Here is a 20,327-nt window from a genome sequence, read left to right as displayed (position 1 = left end):
TAAATTTTTTTCAACTTAGACTCGTTTCAAGATGGCAGCAATCCACTTTGATCTGGGTTTCCCTTAAGCTCGTCATTAGCTCGTTATGAGAATCAGAATAACAAGCTAACGGCTCTGTTTCTCTAAACGGAGGTGGTTCAAATAACTATCTACAGCAGGTAAGATATTATCACATATCTGCTGCAAAACCCCAATTCAAAACACTTGAATTACCACGTCAATTTATTTATTTTATTTTTTATTTCCCTTTTGGATTCCAGTTTGTAAATATAAATAATGAATTTTCTTCTTACGCCAAACTTAGCAATGGAGTTCCTCAGGGTTCAGTGCTTGGACCAATACTTTTTACTTTATATGATTCCATTAGATAAAGGTATTAAACAGCATGGGATACATTTTCATTGTTATGCTGATGATACACAGTTATATTTGTCCATTAAACTCAATGAATCCAATCGGCTACTTAGATTACAAGCATGTCTTAAAGACATAAAAACCTGGATGACCCTCTTTGCTTGACAAGTGATTTATGTCTTTTTTCCTCCCAGAGTAAACCTGATGGCCTCCATCCTGGACCTATCATTGTGAGTTCGTTTGCTCCTTCCTGTCTTCTCAAACCCAACCGGTCGAAGCAGATGGCCGCTTGTCCTGAGCCTGGTTCTGTTGGAGGTTTCTTCCTCAGGAGGGAGTTTTTCCTTTCCACAGTTGCCTCTGTGCTTGCTTAGGATGGGAGACTGTGAGGAAGTGAAAACTCAAAGTGATCTGTTGGCTCCTTAGAGAAATAATGTTATTAACTGATTTTATATGCATGCAAATGTTTTTGTTTAGTGCTCTGAGACGACTTGTGTTGTGATTTGGTGCCATATAAATAGACTGAATTTAATTTATTCAAACTATATTTAACGAGGTTAGTCACGTCACAGGTTAAAACAACAAATTTATTCTTAACTGTATAATATGAAGTGTGTGTTTGTTAAAAAAAAGAAAAAAGTTTCAGGTTTGCCTTGGAGTTGAACACAACGCAATCTGAGGAAAACCTGAAGTACAAAATGATCACGTGAAGTTTAAAGACAATGGACGCTGCAGAGATGACGTTACAATAAACAGCTGTGAAGCAAATAATCCTAAAGCGCAGTATGAACAACAGAATCCTCAGTTACCTCTCTGTTCAGTCTGCTCAGCCTCCTGCATGTTGGGACTTGTGGGGTCTCTTGTCAGCAGAGTTGTCTCCCACACCATGTTGTCCACCTGAAACACACACAGTCGATGTGCAGGTTTTAAACTACATGTTTAACATGTATTTGTTTTAAGGGGTTATTCCTATTTTACAAGGAAATAAGGCTTAAATCAAACGCTTGCATCAGCATGACGTCACCCACTCGCATCTTTCAGAGCTGGGATGTACAGATAACTAGAGCGGACACATCCCTCCAAACTCTGACACATTTAGACTTTTTGTACATCACAACTCAGTTGGTGTTTATTAGAAATAGAAAAAAAACACGGAAATGTTAAATTTAAAACACTTAGACACGAAAGTAAGAGCCCACGTCACTCTTATCTAATCTTTTCTAATCAGGTGACCCGAGTCTTGTTTATAAACCTTTGAGCCAATGCGCATGCGCACAAAAGGCCCATTCATTCAATACCGAGCACGGTGATTATCTGGTTAAAAAGTGGAGTCGAACCCGACTAAACTCAAAGTAAATCACTTTATACAAGTAGAAGAATGTGACACGGTCGACGGTCATTGAATGCAACAGCTGCCGACATTATTTTACCTTTTCTTCTTCAAAGGAAATGTTTGTCACGAAACAAAGTACTCTCGTTTTATGTTAAGAACAAAACTACCAAAAGCGTTTCAGTCTGACTTATAAAGAACGACTAAGGGTCAAGAACAAGTTCTGGATGGTGAAAATGCCATTAAATAGTAAAAAAAAATAAAATGATACGACCTGTTGCGCAGAAGGCATTTCAACAAAACAAACGTCAACAACAATGAAGCGCTGCGAAACTGCCTTTACAGCAAAACACAAGCGCTGTCAGCTTCATGTTTTCACTCCTGAGCCGAGATTTAAGACAAATAATTACACCTGCGGACTCAAGTCTTAAATTCAACGCTTGAAATTAAGTCAATGACTTCAATGAACTTTTCTTGACTCACCAAAACAGTCGCCTTGTACGGAAAAAGGGGGTTGTTGTAAACACAGTGTTCAAACTTATCCTATTGGTCCGCGTGAGTGTCAATCAAAGGCGAGTCGCGTTCCTATTGGTTACTCAGGAGCGAACTCTTCTCTTTGTTTTGACCAGCTAAATGATGAAACTGCGTGGGTTGAACTGGTTAAATAAATAGTTCAACATAAATAAGAAAAACACATCTTTAAACATAAGTGTTTGGAACAGATGAGCACAATATACCCTTTAGGGACACTAATTATTATAAGTACTGTATATTAATTGAAAAAAAAAGTGTTAGTATATACAGAAGTGTACGAAAAACTACATTCCTTGCAAATGGACTCAAATTAATGTACTGTATAAAAATTTTGAAGCACACAGCATTATTCTACTGCTCTCTAGTGGTCATAGTTCAGAACTACAAAAAGAAAGTCCAAAAAAGTTCAATCTGGTCCTCTGGACATTCAAAAAAACAAAACAAAGCAAAAAAAAAGTAGAAACGTTTCATCTCTCATCCGAGAGACTTCCTCAGTCTGAGGTGCTGTATTCAGCTCAGTCTCTTAAATAGCACCTTCTTAGAGTGGATCAACCAGTTTGATGCTGACAACCAAAACCAGCTGCTCACATGGTCAAGAAGGACCATCAGCCTAACAATGGATCATTAGCACACAGATGGCTGTTTACTATTCACAGGGGGTGGAGTGATACTAGCAATAACAGCATTGTAAGAGGGGGACAGTTTAACCCGGAGGCCTCCACCCCTGTTTAATGATGGACGATTTCTTTTCACAAAGATGGCCTCCTTTACTCCTCTCTCAAACCATCGTTTCTCTCTGTCCAGGATGTGAACATCTTCATCGCTGAACAAGTGACCGCTGGCCTGGAGACGAGAGTAGACCGCAGAAGTTGAGGGAGTATCAGAGAAGCTGAGACGTTTATTTTCTAAACATAACGTCCCAGTGGCTTTTAAACCCCCAAATACATTGCGGCAAAGACTGGTTCATCCCAAAGATCCAGTCCCTCGGCACAAACAGAGTAATATTGTGTATGCTGTTCAGTGTCAGGAGGGTGATCAGTCTTACATCGGGGAAACAAAACAGCCACTGGCCAAAAGGATGGCCCAGCACAGAAGATCAACATCATCAGGCCAGGATTCTACTATACAGCTAAATAATACACTAAGCACTAACAGCATACAAACATTACGTCGAACAGCAGCATGAACATGAGTCTGTGTGAGCAGATGAGCACGCATAAACACTTCCTATCCACAGACGCTGGTGATTCTGTGCTCCTTGTCTTACTGGACCTTACATCTGCTTTTGACACTATCGACCACAACATCCTCATTGCTAGGTTGGAGCAGTGGGTGGGCATCACAGTGTCAGCCCTCAAATGGTTTAGATCCTATCTAGCTGACAGGTCCTTTTGTGTCACCATCAAAGATTTTAGTTCAGCATCGGCAGCACTTAAATGGGGGGGGGGGGGGGGGGCCGCAGGGATCCATCCTCAGTCCCCTGCTATTTTCTTTACACCTGCTGCCACTTGGTGCTATTTTCCGGAAACACAACATACTCTTTCACTTCTACGCCAATGACTGTCAAATTTACTTCTCCTCAAGACACAATGGTACACACTCTACTCAACCTCTGCTTGACTGTCTGGCTGACATCAGAGACTGGATGGCTTTAAATTTCTTAAGTTTCAATGAGAAGAAATCTGAAGTCATGCTGTTCCCTCCCAACGACTCAATCATCAACCATTGCATCAACCTTTCTGCTCTAGTCCTGTTAAAAAAACAAAGAGTCACAAATCTGGGAGAGATAATGGACTCTTTCATGAAACTTAACAGTCAGGTACCGGTAAACATGATTGTTAAATGCTGTTTGTTCCAGCTGAGGCGGCTGTCTAAGCTTAAGCCCATATTGTCCAAAAATAACCTGGAGACAGTAATACATGCATTCATAACATCCAGACTCGATTACTGCATCTCGCTCCTGTTTGGTATCAGTTAGACCTCCATAGCACGACTACAACTGGTCCAGAATGCGGCAGCCCAATTTTTAACCAGTACAGGCAAGAGAGAGCATATTACACCAGTCTTGGCCTCCCTGCACTGGCTACCAGTTCACCTTTGAATCTAGTTCAAAATACTCTTGAATGTCTATAAATCATTGAACAGCTCTGCCCCCTCCAATCTCACTGATCTGCTACAACCGTATGTCCTTCCACGTTCCCTGAGGTCAGCGGACCAGTTGCTCCTCACAGTTTCAGGAACTCGTCTTAAGCGCAGAGGTGACAGGGCCTTCTCTGTAGCAGGACCAAGACTTTGGAACGAGTTACCTCTGCTTGTCAGACAGGCCCCCTCCCTCTCGGTTTTCAAGTCCTGTTTAAAAACTCACTACTATTCAGTAGCTTTCAACACCAGATGATCTGTGTTTTGAACCTGTATGCTCCACACTGGTTTGTCGTCATTATCTGCATTATTTTTATGTCTATATTCTGATTTACCTCATTTTGTATATTGCTTTGTGTGTTACCTGTTGTTCTGTCTGTACAGCATTTTTGGTTGGCCTTGCCGCTGTTTTAACTGCTCTATAAATAAAATGGTATGGTATTATGAATTAAATGAGCCATTGTGAAATAAGCCATTTTTTTTAAATTTCATAATGCTTTATTTATTTCATTTAGAGCGTTTTGATGTTTCATACATTACTGAGATGTATGAACGATGTAAAAAAGTAAAGTCATTGCCTATATTTAAGAAAATGATTAAGATAAAAATTTTGGAAAGATACATATAAATACGTAAAATTGTGATGAGTTATTTATTGTGTTATATTACTTATAGATGATTATTGTTTGAATTGATTTTGTTTCAAACAAGGGGCAGATATGATAAGATTTTTTTCTTCTTCTGCTACCTTTCATTTTGTGACGTGTTTTTTTTTTTTCATTTGGTTTCTAAATTGGTTTTGCGTTTTAAATATGAAATGAATAAAAATGACAAACAAACAAACAAACTGAGCACGCACCAGGATAAGCTTCCGTTTTGTTGTCGACTTCCGGTGTTTTATTTTGAAACCGGAAACCTCGTTGTTTGCGCTGTTACTAGAAAACTTGTCGAGTAACGGTGAAGGTGACGCTTCAGCCGAGGGGCTGCAGTTTGTCGCCTCTGTGCTGTCGCAACAGATTTGAGCTCAGCTTGAACGTCCTCTTCTTCAGCATAAATGCCGACATTTTCTCGCGGGGCTCCGGGTTTCGTTGCCGTCTCTGTTCATTGGTGAGTCAAAATAAAAGCTTTTTGTGTATTTGACTAATTCCTTCCGATTATTATGGCAGCAGTCCCGTTACACCAGGCTGCTTCTGTTGTGACTCCGGGCGTGTGTTTGCTTCTCTCAGAGCTGTTTCCTTTAGTGTTAACTTTAAAACAACTTGTATTAAAGGACGTGTTTGACAGATATAAAACTGTTTTCAGCTACATCCACTGGTTTAACTACTTCCTGCTTTTCGTCGCTTCCTCTGCTGACTCTAAAGAAGCAGAAGGGAAACTCCACTTAACTTATTTTTGTTCAGACAGCTGTTTTTAGTGCCACAAAAAGTTTCAAAAGCACTTTAATATGTTCAGGAATGTCCCATTAAACCCACACTATGCAAAAGTAATGTTTGACTTCAACTGGATATTTACTTTTAGTATTTATATATAGTTCTATCAGGATTTTTAACCTGATTTCTATGAACATGAATCAAGAGTAAGTCATTAAACTTCCTGTTTTAACAGTAAATATAACAGAAATGATTCTGTTTTGGCAAAATTGTGTCATGGAAAGTAAATAAACATGTTTTTCGTGTTTTAGTTTGACGACTTTTTAAAAGTGTGCCTGTGCAAAGTTTGCCATATTTAGAAAACTGCAGTCATAGTTAACATTTTAAAGGCTAAATCTCAAGTTCACACAAAATCACTCCTGCTTCTCTGTTAAATGCCCAAATAAGTGTGAACAACAGAAAGAAAAAAAAAAAAAATCACTCTTGACATCAGTTAAATCAAACATCAGTCTGGTCTCACTGAGCCACGAGAACTCATTTACAACAGAGACCTGTTCCAGACTGAACATATAAAGTACAGACAGCAATAACAGTAAACAATGACAACAATAAACCACAGTAAAAATGTAGCTAAAATAAGAGTAATGTATAAAACAATAAACAGGGTGAAATACTAAAAACAAGAACATATTTGCTTTGATATTTCTATTGACATTATCAAATGTTTGAAACCCCTTAAAGAAATCAAGATGGACAACTTCAGTTCCTGTTGCAAGGTGTTCCAGGAGCTGAGTAGGAAAAGGCCTTTTTGCTAAGTTCAGTCCGCACTGAGGGGACGCTGCAGGTAATGATGTCCAGGAGCGCACGCTGTAACTGCACTGACGGCGTGACATGTGGGAGGAGATATAAGCAGGTAGCAGACCAAGGAGGGATTTATAGATGAACATGAACCAGTGTGACAGCCTACGTGTAGATAATGATGACCAACTGATCAAGGAGTACAGGGTGCACTGGTGCAGTGATGGGTACAGTAGTTACAACCAGTTATGAATCTTAGTGTGCCATGGTAGACAGCATCCAACATCTGCAAGCAGCTGGCAGGGGCATTCATGTAAATAATGTCACCATAGTCAATGGCCAGTAGGAAGGTAGTGGTTACAAGGTGTTTTCTGGCATTCAGAGTTAAGCAAGATGTGTATATATAAATCATGTATATTAGGGGTGCAGCGGCCCGATTTCCTTAATTTCCTTAATTCCAGGTCTTATTACGCTGGGTTCATGAGACACGCCTCCGTTCAGGAAATCCATTCCGTAGTTTGAAGCCAACTTGCATCATGGATCGGAAAAATCCGGTACGTAAATTATGCTGGTATCGGAGCCTGATACTGGATCGGATCGGCCCCATCCCTAATTGTTTCTAAGATATTGCTCAAGGGTATGTTTTTCAATAAAATAAGATTGGAAAATTTAATGCGCATTGTGACCTGACAGTGTCACTTATAAAACAAAATCGGTATCGGACAAAATCAGAATCGGCAGGTCAGACTTTTTAGAAATCGATGATTGGCCAGAAAACTGCAATCGTTGCACCCCTAATGTATATGTTGTAAAATCAGTCTGTGGAACGTTTACAAGACAGAGGTGAGACCAGCTATGTTGTATGGTCTGGAGACAAGATAAAGAACTGGAAGTGGCAGAAATGAAGATGTTGAGGTTCTCCTTAGGAGTGACATGGATGGATACGATTAGGAATGAGATCATCAGAGGTACAGCACAGGTTGAACAACTGGGAGATAAAGTTAGAGAGACCAGACTGAGATGGTTTGGACATGTCCAGAGGTGGAACAGTGGGTAAATTGGTAGAAGGATGTTAGAAATGCAGCTGCCAGGAAAAAGAGAAGATATTTGGATGCAGTTGGAGAGGACATGGAGGTAGTTGGAGTGAGGACAGAGGATGCAGAGGACAGAGTGAGATGGAGGAGGATGACTCGCTGTAGTGAGCCCTGAAGAGGGAAAAGTCAAAAGAAGAAGAAGTCGTCTGTGGAAAAGCTTAAACTCGCATGTAAGAGAGCTGCACCGAAACTTTTGTCTGCAAAGCTCAGTTTGGTTAAGCAAAGAGAAAAAAGGGGTGAGCCAGAATTTCCTCCACAATGTTGGAAAAGGACCTAATTGAAGCTTAAATTGGGCCAATCTGCGCAAAATCCAAGATGTTGAACAGAGGGTCTCATTTTCATGCATGCCTTAATGACTGGAAGGTTTTCAAAAGTCTGTAAAACAAACACATATCATGAGCCCTCCACCGCCGTGCTTGATAAGTGAGGCGCTTGTTTGTTTAGATACAACTTTAGAAACTTAACATTTTCACCTCAAAGTTCTTGCTCAATAATCCAGGTAAAAAAAAAAAAAAAAAAAAATCCAGCAAAGCTAAGTCAGGTCCTCTGGACAGTTTCTTCTTGTTGAAGCATTTCATCTTTCATCCTAAGGACTTCATCAGTCCAAGGAGCCACAACAAACTCAGTCTTATAAACAGCACCTTTACATAGTGAATCTACCAGTTTGATGGTTGACTCACCATCATCGTTTGCTAATCTTTTCTCATTTTCCGAACCAGTCATAATTGTTCAGTCTTTTTATAATAGTCTTGTCATCAGTTTTAAGTCTTAACTTGCCGACTGGTATAGTAGCTCTAAGTGTTTTGGACATTTCTTAGGGCATGCAGTATACTGAATGTCCAGTTATGACAAAACTTGTCATTTTCTTAAAAATTTTCTTTCTGGCAGCTGTTTAGCAAGGTATACCAAAGTTACTGGTAGTAGTACTTTAAAAACTTGTTTTGCTGTTCAAAACACACTTTAGAGAAAAACGCAGTTTGGTTATGAACACATGGGCCAACACCAGATCTTCTGTGACCTTGTGCTCCGTACAGACAAATGAAAAGTAGTTTTCTTGCAACAAGAACAGCATGCATGTTTGGTGTAATGTTATGGAGAGGGTTTTCTGCTCTTATTGATTCAAAACTGAATTCTGCATCGTACTTACGAGCACATGAAGATAATGTTGAATCCAACAAAGTTAAGTCAGGTCCTCTGGACGGTTTCTTTGTGTTGAAACGTTTCGTCTTTCATCCAAAAGACTTCTTTAGTCCGAGGAGCTGTAACAAACTCAGTCCCATTAATAGCACACTCAAATAGTGGGCCATTCAACCTTTATTTAGACGGGTTAATCCCATTGAGCCTCGAGGACTCATTTACAAGAGAGACCTGATTTCAACAAAGAATGATGACAACAGTGGACAATCATAAAAGAGGCATACAGATTTTTTTTTTTTTCTGGGCCAACCAGTTTGATGGTGATAAGATGGTTTCTGGAGTCCACCCTCTCCCCCGTTGACTCCTCTGAGGCAGCCATAGCCAAAGTGGTTCAAAACATCTAAGTTCATGCGCAATAATGTGCTAGCGAGACTGTTGAGGTGGACATGGAAATTCACGAGTTCAGCCTGACTCAAAACAATGTTGATATCTGAATCTGGACCTGGCCTTGGAAGGCGGACTATCTCAATTTCTCCTTGGATGATATGGAAACAAAGACACTCTGTCCACCTCCCCACCCCCTCCCTTCCCCAAGGTTGTGGACCTGTGACAGAGCTCAACCGAGCTGACTGATAAACAAACACCTCTTATCAGGACTATGGCTAATGGCGGGCTCTGGACTGTGCTGTGCTACAACCTTCTCTCAAACTCAATGTCTCCACTGGCCTCCCTTGCCTTCCATGGTGCAGCAACCTAGGAGATGAGAAGGTGCCAAGGGCTGTGTCGCTTACCTGGCAGCTGTGCTGGGACCCCCACCCCCTACTCACTCCACAAGCAAATGTACTATGGTGAAAAAATTGTCCAGCAATAGAATTCTTCAAAATGCTCTCAAAATGGAAAGGTAGTTTGAGCCGTCTTGCCATATTCTTTGTTTCTCATGAATGTAGCACTTTGTATTTATTGTTCCTTGCAGGAACGGACCAGATATCTGCACAGTTACATGTTAGTAATTAACGCTGTGTTGTGTCCAAGCTAGGCAATGGACCGGCAACAGATCCAGGTGAGCGACGAAGAGCGTGAAGTGCCACGAGAAGAATACCGGAGGAGGAGGAGAAAGAAAGGCATCACCTCTTCCTCCTCTACCTCCATGGATAAGGTCACAGTAGAGTTTGTGCTGCCCAAGATGGGGCGTGGAGGGAACGGCTCCAACTCTCTGCTGCTGGAGGTGGCTGGGAACTGGACCGTAGAACAGGTTATTATTGTTTTAACAATTTATCAAAAAAAAATAAATGTTAGTCATTTTTCTGAACATAAGCCCCAATGATTAAATGAAAGACACCATTTGTCGTTTTGTTTTTCAGGTGAAGGCTCAGGTTTGGATGAAGGCGGTGACGTTAAACCTCTGTCCTGACTTCTACCAGCGGTTCTCTCCTGACCACTGCATCCTCCTCTACCAGAAGAAAGGCACCATCTGTGAGATTTACGACAAGCACCAGGTCTTCCAGACTCTAGACTGCATACGCTACTGGAGAGGTACCAGTACTACCACTGCTCCCTGGAGTCAGACAATGAGCTTGTGTTCATTGATGGCATGAAAAGGCCAGTGGAGTGCTTCTGAACTGTCTGTAGATGACTGAGTGATAACATTACGAAATCTTTCCTTTTTATTTGTTCTCTCACAAGTGGTTCTTCTCCAAACCATCCCTTTTAAAGCAAAGATGTTTTTTATTTGATTAGCCCTAAAGAAGGATGTAGGGCGGATCCAGCTGGTGCCTCGACCTCAGTCCACAGATGAGTCCCAGCAGTATCAGCGCTACCTGAACTACCTAATTGGCTACGACGCGACTGATGTCAGCAACGTCCATGACGATGAGCTGGAGTTCACTCGCAGGAAGCTGCTGACGCCGCGGCGCATCGAGCTGTCCGACCGTGACCCAAAGCTTTACTCCATGGACCCCTGGGTCACCTGCAAACCACTGCCTGAGCACCTTCTCTCCAAGGTGTGTCCATGTTAACTGAACCTTCGTTTTATAAACTGATTGCTGCAGCAATCTCATATTGGTCGTCTTTCAATTCAATTCAGTTTATTTATAAAGCGTCAAGTCACAACAGAAGTCATCTCAGGGCACTGAACAGAAACATTCGCATACATAAAATAAATTAGTAAAAGTTATTGATGGAAGCAGCAGATTGTGTTGAATCTTCACTTCGTCACAGTCTCCCATCCTGAGCGAGCACAAAGGAGACAGTGGAAAGGAAAAACTCCCTTTTAACAAGAAGAAACCTCCAGCAGAAAAAGGCACAGGATGAGTGGCCATCTATTTTGACCAGGTGGGGTTCGAAAGGACAGAAAGGAGAAACAGACAAACACAGAATGGCAGGTCCAGGTGAACTTTCTATAGGAAGTAGGAAGAAAGATACAAAAAAAAGTTAACAACAGAAATAATTACAAACACAAACAAGTAGAGCAGAGTACAGAGTGAAGAAATGTGGTCATTTTGTCCTCCAGTAGTCAAAGCCTATAGCAGCATAACTAAGGGGTTGCTCAGTAAACCCAAGCCAACTATAGGATTTATCAGAAAGGAAAGTCTTAAGCCCAGTCTTAAAACTGGACAATGTGTCAGCCTCATGCATAGAAACTGGAAGTTGGTTCCACAAGAGAGGAGCCTGAGAACTGGAAGATCTTCCTCCTGTTCTGCCTTTGGCAACTCTAGAAACCGCAAGTAAGCCTCCAGTCGGAGAGTGAAGTGCCCTGTTAGGAAAATATGGAACAATAAGATCTGTAATATAAGATTTTTTTTTCATTCATCCTTTATTTATACAGGTTAGTGTCAATGAGTCACAAAGACTCATTTACAAGAGAAACCTGTTTTAGACAGACAACAATAAACAACAATGAAATGCAAATTAAATAAAGGTGTTATAAAACAATAAAATCAATGTGCCATATATAAAACAAGAACATATTTGCTTTGATAAGATGGGGCTAGGTTGTTGAGAGCTTTGTAGGTTAGAAGTAAGACTTTGAATTATATTCTGGATTTGACAGGGAGCCAATGGAGAGAAGCCAAAACTGGAGAGATATGATCTCTCCCACTAACTCCAGTTAAGACTCTGGCAGCAGCATTTTGGATCAACTGAAGACGTTTTAAAGAAGTATTTGGACACCCAGATAATAAACCATTGCAATAGTCCAGTCTAGACCTGACAAATGCATGGACCAGTTTTTCTGCGTCATTTTTAGATGAGATGTTTCTAATTTTAGCGATATTACGCAGGTGGAAGAAGGTGGTTCTAGTAAAGATTTAATGTGGGGGATAAAAGACATGTCCTGATCAAAATAACACCAAGATTTTTAACATTAGAGCTGGAGGACAGATTAATGCCATCTAAGGAGACGAAAGACTGAAAATTTCATTCCTAAGGTGCTCAGGTCCAAAAACTAAAACCTCAGTCTTTCGTACATAAATAAATAAATAAATAAATAAATAAATAAATAAAAATTCAAATATACACTTTCTTCCACATAAATCTCATATTATGTACATTATCTGTGTAGAAAAATATAAATTTTGGAAAAACGCCTCACTCTATTAAGGTATTGACTGAGTTAATATAAAGTAAGGAGTAATAAAAACGTAAATCTCATGTTGTACAAGTCTGTATATGCACGAGACAAACATGATGTAATTAAGTCCCTCAGTATTGTATCAATGTTTTAATCACTCATCCTTTGTATCATACGTCCGCTGAAAGGCAGACGTGTTATGGTAAAGTCTCCGTCCTTGCGTCTCTATGTACCGTATTTTCCGGTGTATAAGTCACAATTTTTTGAATAGATTTGTCAGTCCTGCGACTTGTACGCCGAAGTGACTTGTATATATTTTTTCCCATATTCATAACACAATTTTTGACTGATGCTTTAAATTTCGAAAAACTGCAACAGCAAGTCGTCCTGTGTGCGCTCGCTTCACTCAGCTGGAGAGCTCGCGGCTCCGGCCGTGATGGATGGATGGTTGGTTGGATGGATGGCGCTGTGCCACCTAGGCAAAATAAAGCCTGAATAATCAACGCGACGGGTCAGCGGTGACGCATAATATTAACCTTTATTTAACTGGGCAAATCCCATTGAAATCACAGATCTATTTTGCAAGAGAGGCCTGGGCCTGAAGGCAGACTAACATACATGTTTTTGGTTTGTGGGAAGAAACCAGAGTACCCGGAGAAAACCCACACATGCACAGAGAGAACATGCAAACACCACACAGAAAGAACCCAGTTCCAACCTGGGATTGAACCCAGGACCTTCTTGCTGTGAGGCAACAGTGCTAACCACTGAGCCGTCATGCTGCCAATAAATGTGACTTATACGTCGAAGTGACTTGTATATGTTTTTTTTCCTCTTCATGATGCTTTTTCTGTCATATACGACTTATACGCCGTAAAATACGGTACATATTAAAACTTTCTCTTCTCCCGCTCATAATTTCTGATCTGCTCGAGGTAATTAACAAAATTTCATCCACATGTACCACCATTAAACAGTGTTGCATAATTCTTTCATCACCCCAGCTCTTGGGTGATGATCAAAAACCAAGGTCAAAGGTTATGCAAGGTCTTTGCTTCTCTGGGCCATTGTTATAGATTGTTGTATAATGATTTGTCGAAGTCTGTATAATGTGGTAGTACTGTCTGACTTTTGCTTCTCTCAGGTGAATAATGGTTACATCCTGGTCGTGATCCATGTCAGCACTTCCAGTCATACCATCAAGGTCTCCATAGATGATACACCTTCTGAAGTAGGCTAATGTAGCAGTGATCTTAAGTTTTATGTGTTGCTACTTCCTGTTAGCCTATTGTACCAATACAGATTCCTCTTCTTTAGGTGTTGGCAAATTTTTTGGCCAAAACTGCAAATAAAAGGGTTTTGCTGGGAATCCCTGACAACGTGTGCGAGTCGGACTTTGTGCTGCGTGTGTGTGGCAGGTACGACATACACAAAAACTCCGATTGGATTATATTTTATGGATGGTTCTGAATAGAAGAGTCAAACTTCTTTATTGGAAAGTCACAGAGTCAGTGTCTTGTCATGCAGGGAGGAGTACCTGTATGGAGAGAAACCTCTTCAGAACTTTAACTGGATCCGTCAGTGCTTAAAAAATGGTGAGGAGATCCACCTGGTGCTGGAAACGCTGCTTGATCCTGAACTGGATCTGGTCCAGAAGGAGGACTGGGCCCAAGTGGATGATTGCACTGGAGTTGCAGGTATCTCCAGTGCTGCCCAAGTATATTAAATTTGACCAACTGTCAGTCTTACCTAATGTCTTGTTTGTCATAGGCACTCATGAGCAGTTGACCATCGCTGAAAAGGACCACGAGCGAGTGTTCACTATCTCCATGTGGGACTGTAACAGGAAGTTCAGAGTGAAAGTGCTGGGTATCGACATCCCAACCCTCCCTAAAGTCCCAGACTTTACTGTCTTCGTAGAGGCCAGCATCTTTCACGGGCAGCAGCTTCTAGCTCAGGTTATATCAACATGTCACTTAAGTAAAACGCAAATAAAAACGTCTGAAGTTCAAATTTTAGATTTAGAAATGTTTTAATAAATATACAAACCCATCCATCTATCATCTTTACCGCATCTTTCGTTTCGGATTGCAGGGGTCACTTGTCCAGCCATCAGTGTGAGAGGTGGGGGACACCTTGGACAGGTCTCCAGTCCATCACGAGGACACATAGAGACAAATGAGACAAACAACCATTCACTCTCTCACTCACACTTAGAGACAATTTAGAGTTACCAGTCAGTCTAACATGCATGTTTTTGGTCTGTGGGAGGAAACTGGAGTACCTGGAGAAAACCCACGCATGCACAGAGAGAACATGGAAACTCCATCTAGAAAGGTGCCCGAACTGGGATTTGAACCATAGTGACCTGCTCACTGAGAGGCGGCAGCTCTACCAACTGCGCCATCGTGCCGCCCCATACAAACCCTCATTAGTTAAAAAATAAATAAATACGTTTCCAAGAAACCAAAAGCCACCCTGTATTTTTCCTGTTGAATACCTTTAATATCACGTGGCACGGTGGCTCAGTTGGTAGACCTGCTGCCTCTTAGCAAGAAAGTCGTTAGTTCAAATCTCAGACCGAGACCTTTCTGGGTGGAGTTTGCATGTTCTCTCCGTGCATGTGTGGGTTTTCTCCAGGTACTCTGGTTTCCTCCCACAGACCAAAAACATGCGCGTTAGACTGATTGGTAACTCTGAATTGTCCCTAGTTGAGAGAGAGTGAATGGTTGATTGTCTCTATGTGTCCCTGTGATGGACTTATCCATGGATGGACTTTATTTTTTACTGGAGCAGTGGCAACAGAATGAAACTGCAGTAAATGTTACATAAAGAAGTCCTAAATAGTATCACAGGTGGCACATCGTTTTCTAAAGAACATAAAAGTTTTCACTGTAAAGCAGATTATTATTTTTTTTTCATAAATGTAATTGTGTCCAGACATACACTGAGCAGATTGTAAACCCTAGAGTTTGACCCTGAGTGAAATCTTTTAGGAGAGGACCTCTTCAAAAACGTTCAACGAAGAAGTTCTGTGGAACTGCTGGTTGGAGTTTAACATAAAGATCAAGGACTTGCCTAAAGGAGCACGCCTCAACCTGCAGGTACCTTCTGGATAAGTTCAGTATCAGTGTTTCCTCTAGGTCACTTGGCAGGGCGCTCATCTCTTCGAGGTGGTCTGTGTTGCGCACTAGCTTAGCGCTACATTAGTGTCAGCAGTTGTCGACCAGATCGGGAGTTTGAGTATTTAGATTAGAGATACAGTTTTGTTTAATTTTTGCCTTACTAGTACTAGTAATGCTGTTGTAATATTGTTGAATACTGAGGTAAATCTAAAATGTTCCCTCTCTTCCATTTGTCATTATGGCACTCGCAACACGTTTTATATGCTTTGGCTTCTTTCCAAAGATAGGGATGGGGCACCAAGTGAGGGGACTTGAGAAGGTCTACAGAAATCAGTTTAACTTTAAAAATGATTGTCGGGAGTATATTTAGCCACAACTGTTATGAAGAGACTAAAAACAGTCCGTAATGGACGAATATAATACGGCTGATGAGACTCTTGTCGGATGGCTTATCATCAAATCATAAACTAGGTATGGGCATCAAGGGCAGTGGAAGAACATTAGATTGGCCAAGTACGTTACTCGTACACAAAAAATGTTAAGATGTGAATAAAGTGTTGACTTCAACTGTAATTTTAAGGGTTTTAATAAGGAGTGAAGCTAGACCAATCAGAATTGTATGCTCTGGTAATTAAGGCTACGGTAGGGTAGTTTACAGAGCAGGGCCTTATATCTCCTAGTACTGACTTTGCCAGTACGTATTGATAAATTGTTTAGAAATTTAGGCTGAAAAGTAATTGGACAACCTCATCTTTCACCAAGTTCTATATAATAGTTCAAATCAAAGATAAATATTACCATCCCTGAATGATTGTCTGAAGTTTGAACAAATGATTTGAGTGTTTCCTTTAACAAAACCATTTGGGAAGGGTTACGCCCCCTCCCTGGGGGCACAATAGGAGGGGAGGAGAGAATGGAGAGAGGAGGGACCTCCCCAGTAGACCAATGAAACCAAGTTTCAAGTTTCAACACTGTCCAAGTTTCATTGGTCTACTGTGACCTGTTCGGTAATTTCATTGGTCAGATTTTTTTAACCTTTATTTATACAGGTAGTCTCATTGAGTCACAAGGACCCACCCCCAAAGAGAAATGTGTATTGGTCAGCTATGTGAGCGTCCAGGTTTGACGAGGCTAAATGTTTTGGCGGCATGAAGCTCCTTAGCCTGTCAAAAAAAAATAAAAAAAAATCCATAAATTATCCACAGTATTGTTTAAGCCGTGGTGTTCAAAGAGTGTGAAAAAAGTAGCGGCTTATAGTCTGCAAATTACGGTAATTTGTAGGATCTTGTGTAGGACACAAATTAGTTGGTCCAATTTGTTTTTGACCAAAACTTGATCACTTTAAACTTCAAGAATTTTCTGAAAGTTTCAACCAAATCCAGCCACTTCTTCACATTTGCTTTGCTTGAACAAGTTTGAAGAAAGTTTACGGTTGTGTATATTCCTCAGGAACTGCCAAGGCCAAAGTGACTTTATTGGTTGAAATCGGCTCAACTGTGTTGGTCTAAAGTAGCAAAGCTGTAAATGAGGTGTAATTCATGCACTGTCCAATCTATCACACAAAGTTTTATTTATATTTATCTATCAGGTGATTTGTGGGAAACAACCCCAGCTGCCAAATGCCAAAAGTGGCTCCTACCATGATAACACAGCAGGAACTGGCTGCCTTGAAGGTAAAATCTCTTCAAGTATCGTCACCCATGTGGAAACCTTTCAGACGACTGGTTTAATTGTTCCTCTCTGTTTTGTTAGGGAAGACCAAGAACCGCCTCCTGTACTACGTCAACCTGCTACTTGTCGACCACCGTTCTCTGCTCCGCCAAGGCGAGTTCATCCTCCACATGTGGAAGATGCCCGAGAAGAGCGAGGAGAGCAGCAGCAGCATCAATGCGGACAAGCTGACGTCAGCCACCAACCCAGACAAGGCCTCGTCCATGGCTGTCGCCATTTTGCTGGACAAGTATTGCTACCCTGTGGTGCTGCCCAAAAGCAGGGACATGGGCAGGGATTGTGGGGCTGAGGAGGCCGAGGGAGGCGAGCGGGGTCAGAGAGAAATGCCAAACCACCTGAAGAAGCAGTTTGAGGCGATTGTGTCTACTGACCCCTTACATCCACTCAGTCCTGAGGACAAGGAGCTGCTGTGGCACTTCAGGCACGAGTGTATGCGTGACCCCAGGTGCAAACTTGTCCAAAAAGAAAATAGGCAACAAATTTTAATGCATTTATTTCTGGGTGTTAATTTTAACAATTTTCTGTAGGGCTTACCCCAAGCTGCTGGGCTCAGTCAGGTGGGGGAAACAGGAAGACGTTCTGGCGATGCATTGTCTGTTAGAGCGCAGCAGCGCGTGGGACACCAGGTACCGTCTTTAACCGTATGTATCTGTTTGTAGTTTCTCTTTAGCTTCATCTTATCCCTTCTCTTCAGCGGTTTGGATGTTGGTCTGGCGATGCAGCTGCTGGACTGCCACTACTCGGACGCTCACGTTCGTTCGATGGCTGTCAGGAAGTTGGAGACGCTGGAGGACGATGACGTGCTCCGATATCTTCTCCAGCTTGTCCAGGTCTGTCTTTGTATTTATTTATCGTTTTTAATCTGGTACAACAAGCGGAAGCGCTTCCATTTGAGTGCTTCTGGTTGGTTTGATCGTTCTTCCACTTTCAAAGACTTGTTCTGTTTTTCAAAGTTTAGACAAATGTTGCACCTTTTAATTAGATTTTCGTTTATCGGCCAACAAGAATATTGAAAAATGTGAAGCGATAAACTGATAATCATTTGTTAAAGCATCACCAATGAACGGCATAGGTTGATCAACTGAGGCAGCCATCTTTAGTTGAGTTGTTTTTGTCATATTATGCCAAAAGAGAAATAGACTTGAGTCCTATGGATGAAAGACGAAACATTTCTACAAATTTTTTTTTGAATGTCCAGAGGACCAGATTTAACTTTTTTTTTTTTTAGATTTTTCTACCTGGATTATTGAGCATGCATCAGGATATATTAAAAAAATACTACTAAAATACTAAAAAAAACAAGGCGCCAAAGTTCAATTCACTTCAGTTTATTTCAAATGTGAAAAAAAAAATGCATCCACTGTGTGATTCGGTTAGCAGTGATGTTCTTTCAGCAGCATGGTTCTGTTCTGCTAGCGGCATGGTCTTGTTAGCAGCTTAGCAGGTCTTGTTAGCAGGTCCAGTCAGCAGCTTGATGGTAATAAGGACCACAGCAGCTGCTTTCACAGACCGCAGTCCAGAACTTGGTCTGGCACACAGAGAACATCCCAGGTTTCCCCGCGGAACCCAACGGGTCCGTACCATGTGTGTAGGTGGAGGATCTTGTTAGCAGCGTTAGCAGCGGGGGATACTGGTAACCGATATAATGGCTGAAACTTTCTGAGCTTTGTCCACCCCTAAGAATCTAAGTAGACAGCGAGTGGAGCGTTTACCCCAGCATTGTAGGGGTGAGAATTAGAAGTGTTTATATTGGTGCATAACGGGACAATTATTGCCGAAACGACAGATCCCCAGACGCCCATGTCAGCCTAAAATATCGGCCTTACCGATATATCGGTTGAGCTCTAATTTGTAGGATATGCACGTCACAGACACTCGAAGATGTTTTACATGTGCTCAGGGTAACTCTTGAGGACCATGCTTGGCAACTACCACACCAAATTTTAACTCGATATCCGTAAAATGGACTGACTTAGTCATTTGTTTCCTAAGGTCAATTGGCTGTGGCGGCCATATTGAATTAGGTTGACTAAGGTGATAAAACATCATTATGTCAGTATTAAATGAGATTGGATTAGATGAAACTTTATTGATCCCTTGGGAAGATTCCTTCAGGGAAATTAAAAAGATAAAAATATATTGTAAATTGTCACAATATTAAATATAACTGAACAAGCCAGTTGACTTGGCGACCAGAAAGCAGTTTTTCATCCACTGGTCAATATCTTAATGAATTTAAAACTAATATCACACCTTATGGTGACACAAAGCACAGGTTTTTTTTTTTTATTTAGACCCCTTTTCCCACCTGATTCATGGTTATGATTCTTCGCAAACCCATGAGAACAGCAGTCAGACACGTGCGTGATGATCTTGCTGTGTTTCTATTATATGTGACTCTGTGGTCAGATTTGCATAAGCGAGAACTATCAGCTGAGGCTAACAAAGGAGCCTTTGCCGTGACAGGAAAATGACATATCTTTCATGTTGTTGTCACTGCATGCCATGTACTTTATTCAAACGTGGAGGTTGTTATTCCATCTATGAATATCTTGCATTTTTTTTTTTAGTCTAATTACTTATTTGGATTTTTTCCAAAGAACGATCACCTGCTTTGCAAAGGCTTTCCACTGACTCAGCAGGTAATAGGTGCGTCCTTCTCTTTTTCAACAGCGTACACTTTAATATTGGCTACAAAACGAAAATACTGAAAAAGTGGCAGTCACTTAATTTGGACTCGTTCAAACCTTTATGTATTTTAATATAAACACTTAGCAGTTATCTTGCAAAACAGAACTATACTTTTTCTATATATGTATTTAAAGCAGATGTAAATAAAGTATAATAAGAAAATAAAAAAAGGCCGGTCAGATTACATTTCAACCTAGACCTGATACACGAACATTTAATCCATTTATTGCTTCTTTTGCTCACCATGTGGATAGCACTGGTGATCACAATAAGCTCTGTTTTATGTGTCCAGTATCATCGAACCCCCGTCTGTTTCAGGTCAACTGTGACATTTCAGCTCTTGTGAGACTCATGAAGTTCATTTTGTATAATCCAGGGGTCGGCACCTTTCACACACTCAATAAGTGTTAACAAAGGCTCTGTCTTGGGCGTGAGACTGTTGTTGTCAGCTGACACTCT

At 41.1% G+C, this 20,327-nt stretch overlaps 1 protein-coding gene and 1 long non-coding RNA gene across 2 annotated transcripts in view; one reads left to right on the top strand and one right to left on the bottom strand.

The window, feature by feature from the left end:
• Window positions 1-699: 699 nt before the first annotated feature.
• On the bottom strand, window positions 700-2,202 carry LOC119428024. The gene is made up of 3 exons (XR_005187682.1): window positions 2,165-2,202; window positions 1,161-1,248; window positions 700-734 (listed from the first exon to the last, which is right to left on the bottom strand). It is a non-coding gene; the product is annotated as an uncharacterized LOC119428024 (long non-coding RNA).
• Window positions 2,203-5,455: 3,253 nt separating this feature from the next.
• Window positions 5,456-20,327, top strand: part of pik3cg (phosphatidylinositol-4,5-bisphosphate 3-kinase, catalytic subunit gamma) — a 29,390-nt gene continuing 14,518 nt past the window's right edge. The window contains exons 1-13 of the mRNA XM_037695666.1: window positions 5,456-5,461; window positions 9,790-10,005; window positions 10,115-10,286; window positions 10,491-10,753; window positions 13,466-13,552; window positions 13,639-13,739; window positions 13,849-14,018; window positions 14,092-14,279; window positions 15,318-15,425; window positions 17,035-17,119; window positions 17,199-17,622; window positions 17,705-17,803; window positions 17,872-18,007. Coding sequence (XP_037551594.1) covers window positions 9,793-10,005; window positions 10,115-10,286; window positions 10,491-10,753; window positions 13,466-13,552; window positions 13,639-13,739; window positions 13,849-14,018; window positions 14,092-14,279; window positions 15,318-15,425; window positions 17,035-17,119; window positions 17,199-17,622; window positions 17,705-17,803; window positions 17,872-18,007 — 2,046 coding nt within the window. The 5' untranslated portion in view covers window positions 5,456-5,461; window positions 9,790-9,792. The remainder of the gene's footprint in view (window positions 5,462-9,789; window positions 10,006-10,114; window positions 10,287-10,490; window positions 10,754-13,465; window positions 13,553-13,638; window positions 13,740-13,848; window positions 14,019-14,091; window positions 14,280-15,317; window positions 15,426-17,034; window positions 17,120-17,198; window positions 17,623-17,704; window positions 17,804-17,871; window positions 18,008-20,327) is intronic.

The sequence above is a fragment of the Nematolebias whitei genome, chromosome 22 (genome assembly GCF_014905685.2).
Source record: "Nematolebias whitei isolate Nwh7 chromosome 22, NemWhi1, whole genome shotgun sequence".
NCBI lineage: Eukaryota > Metazoa > Chordata > Actinopteri > Cyprinodontiformes > Rivulidae > Nematolebias > Nematolebias whitei.
Note: the sequence above shows the minus strand (reverse complement) of the source record. Positions and strands in the feature narration are given on the sequence as shown.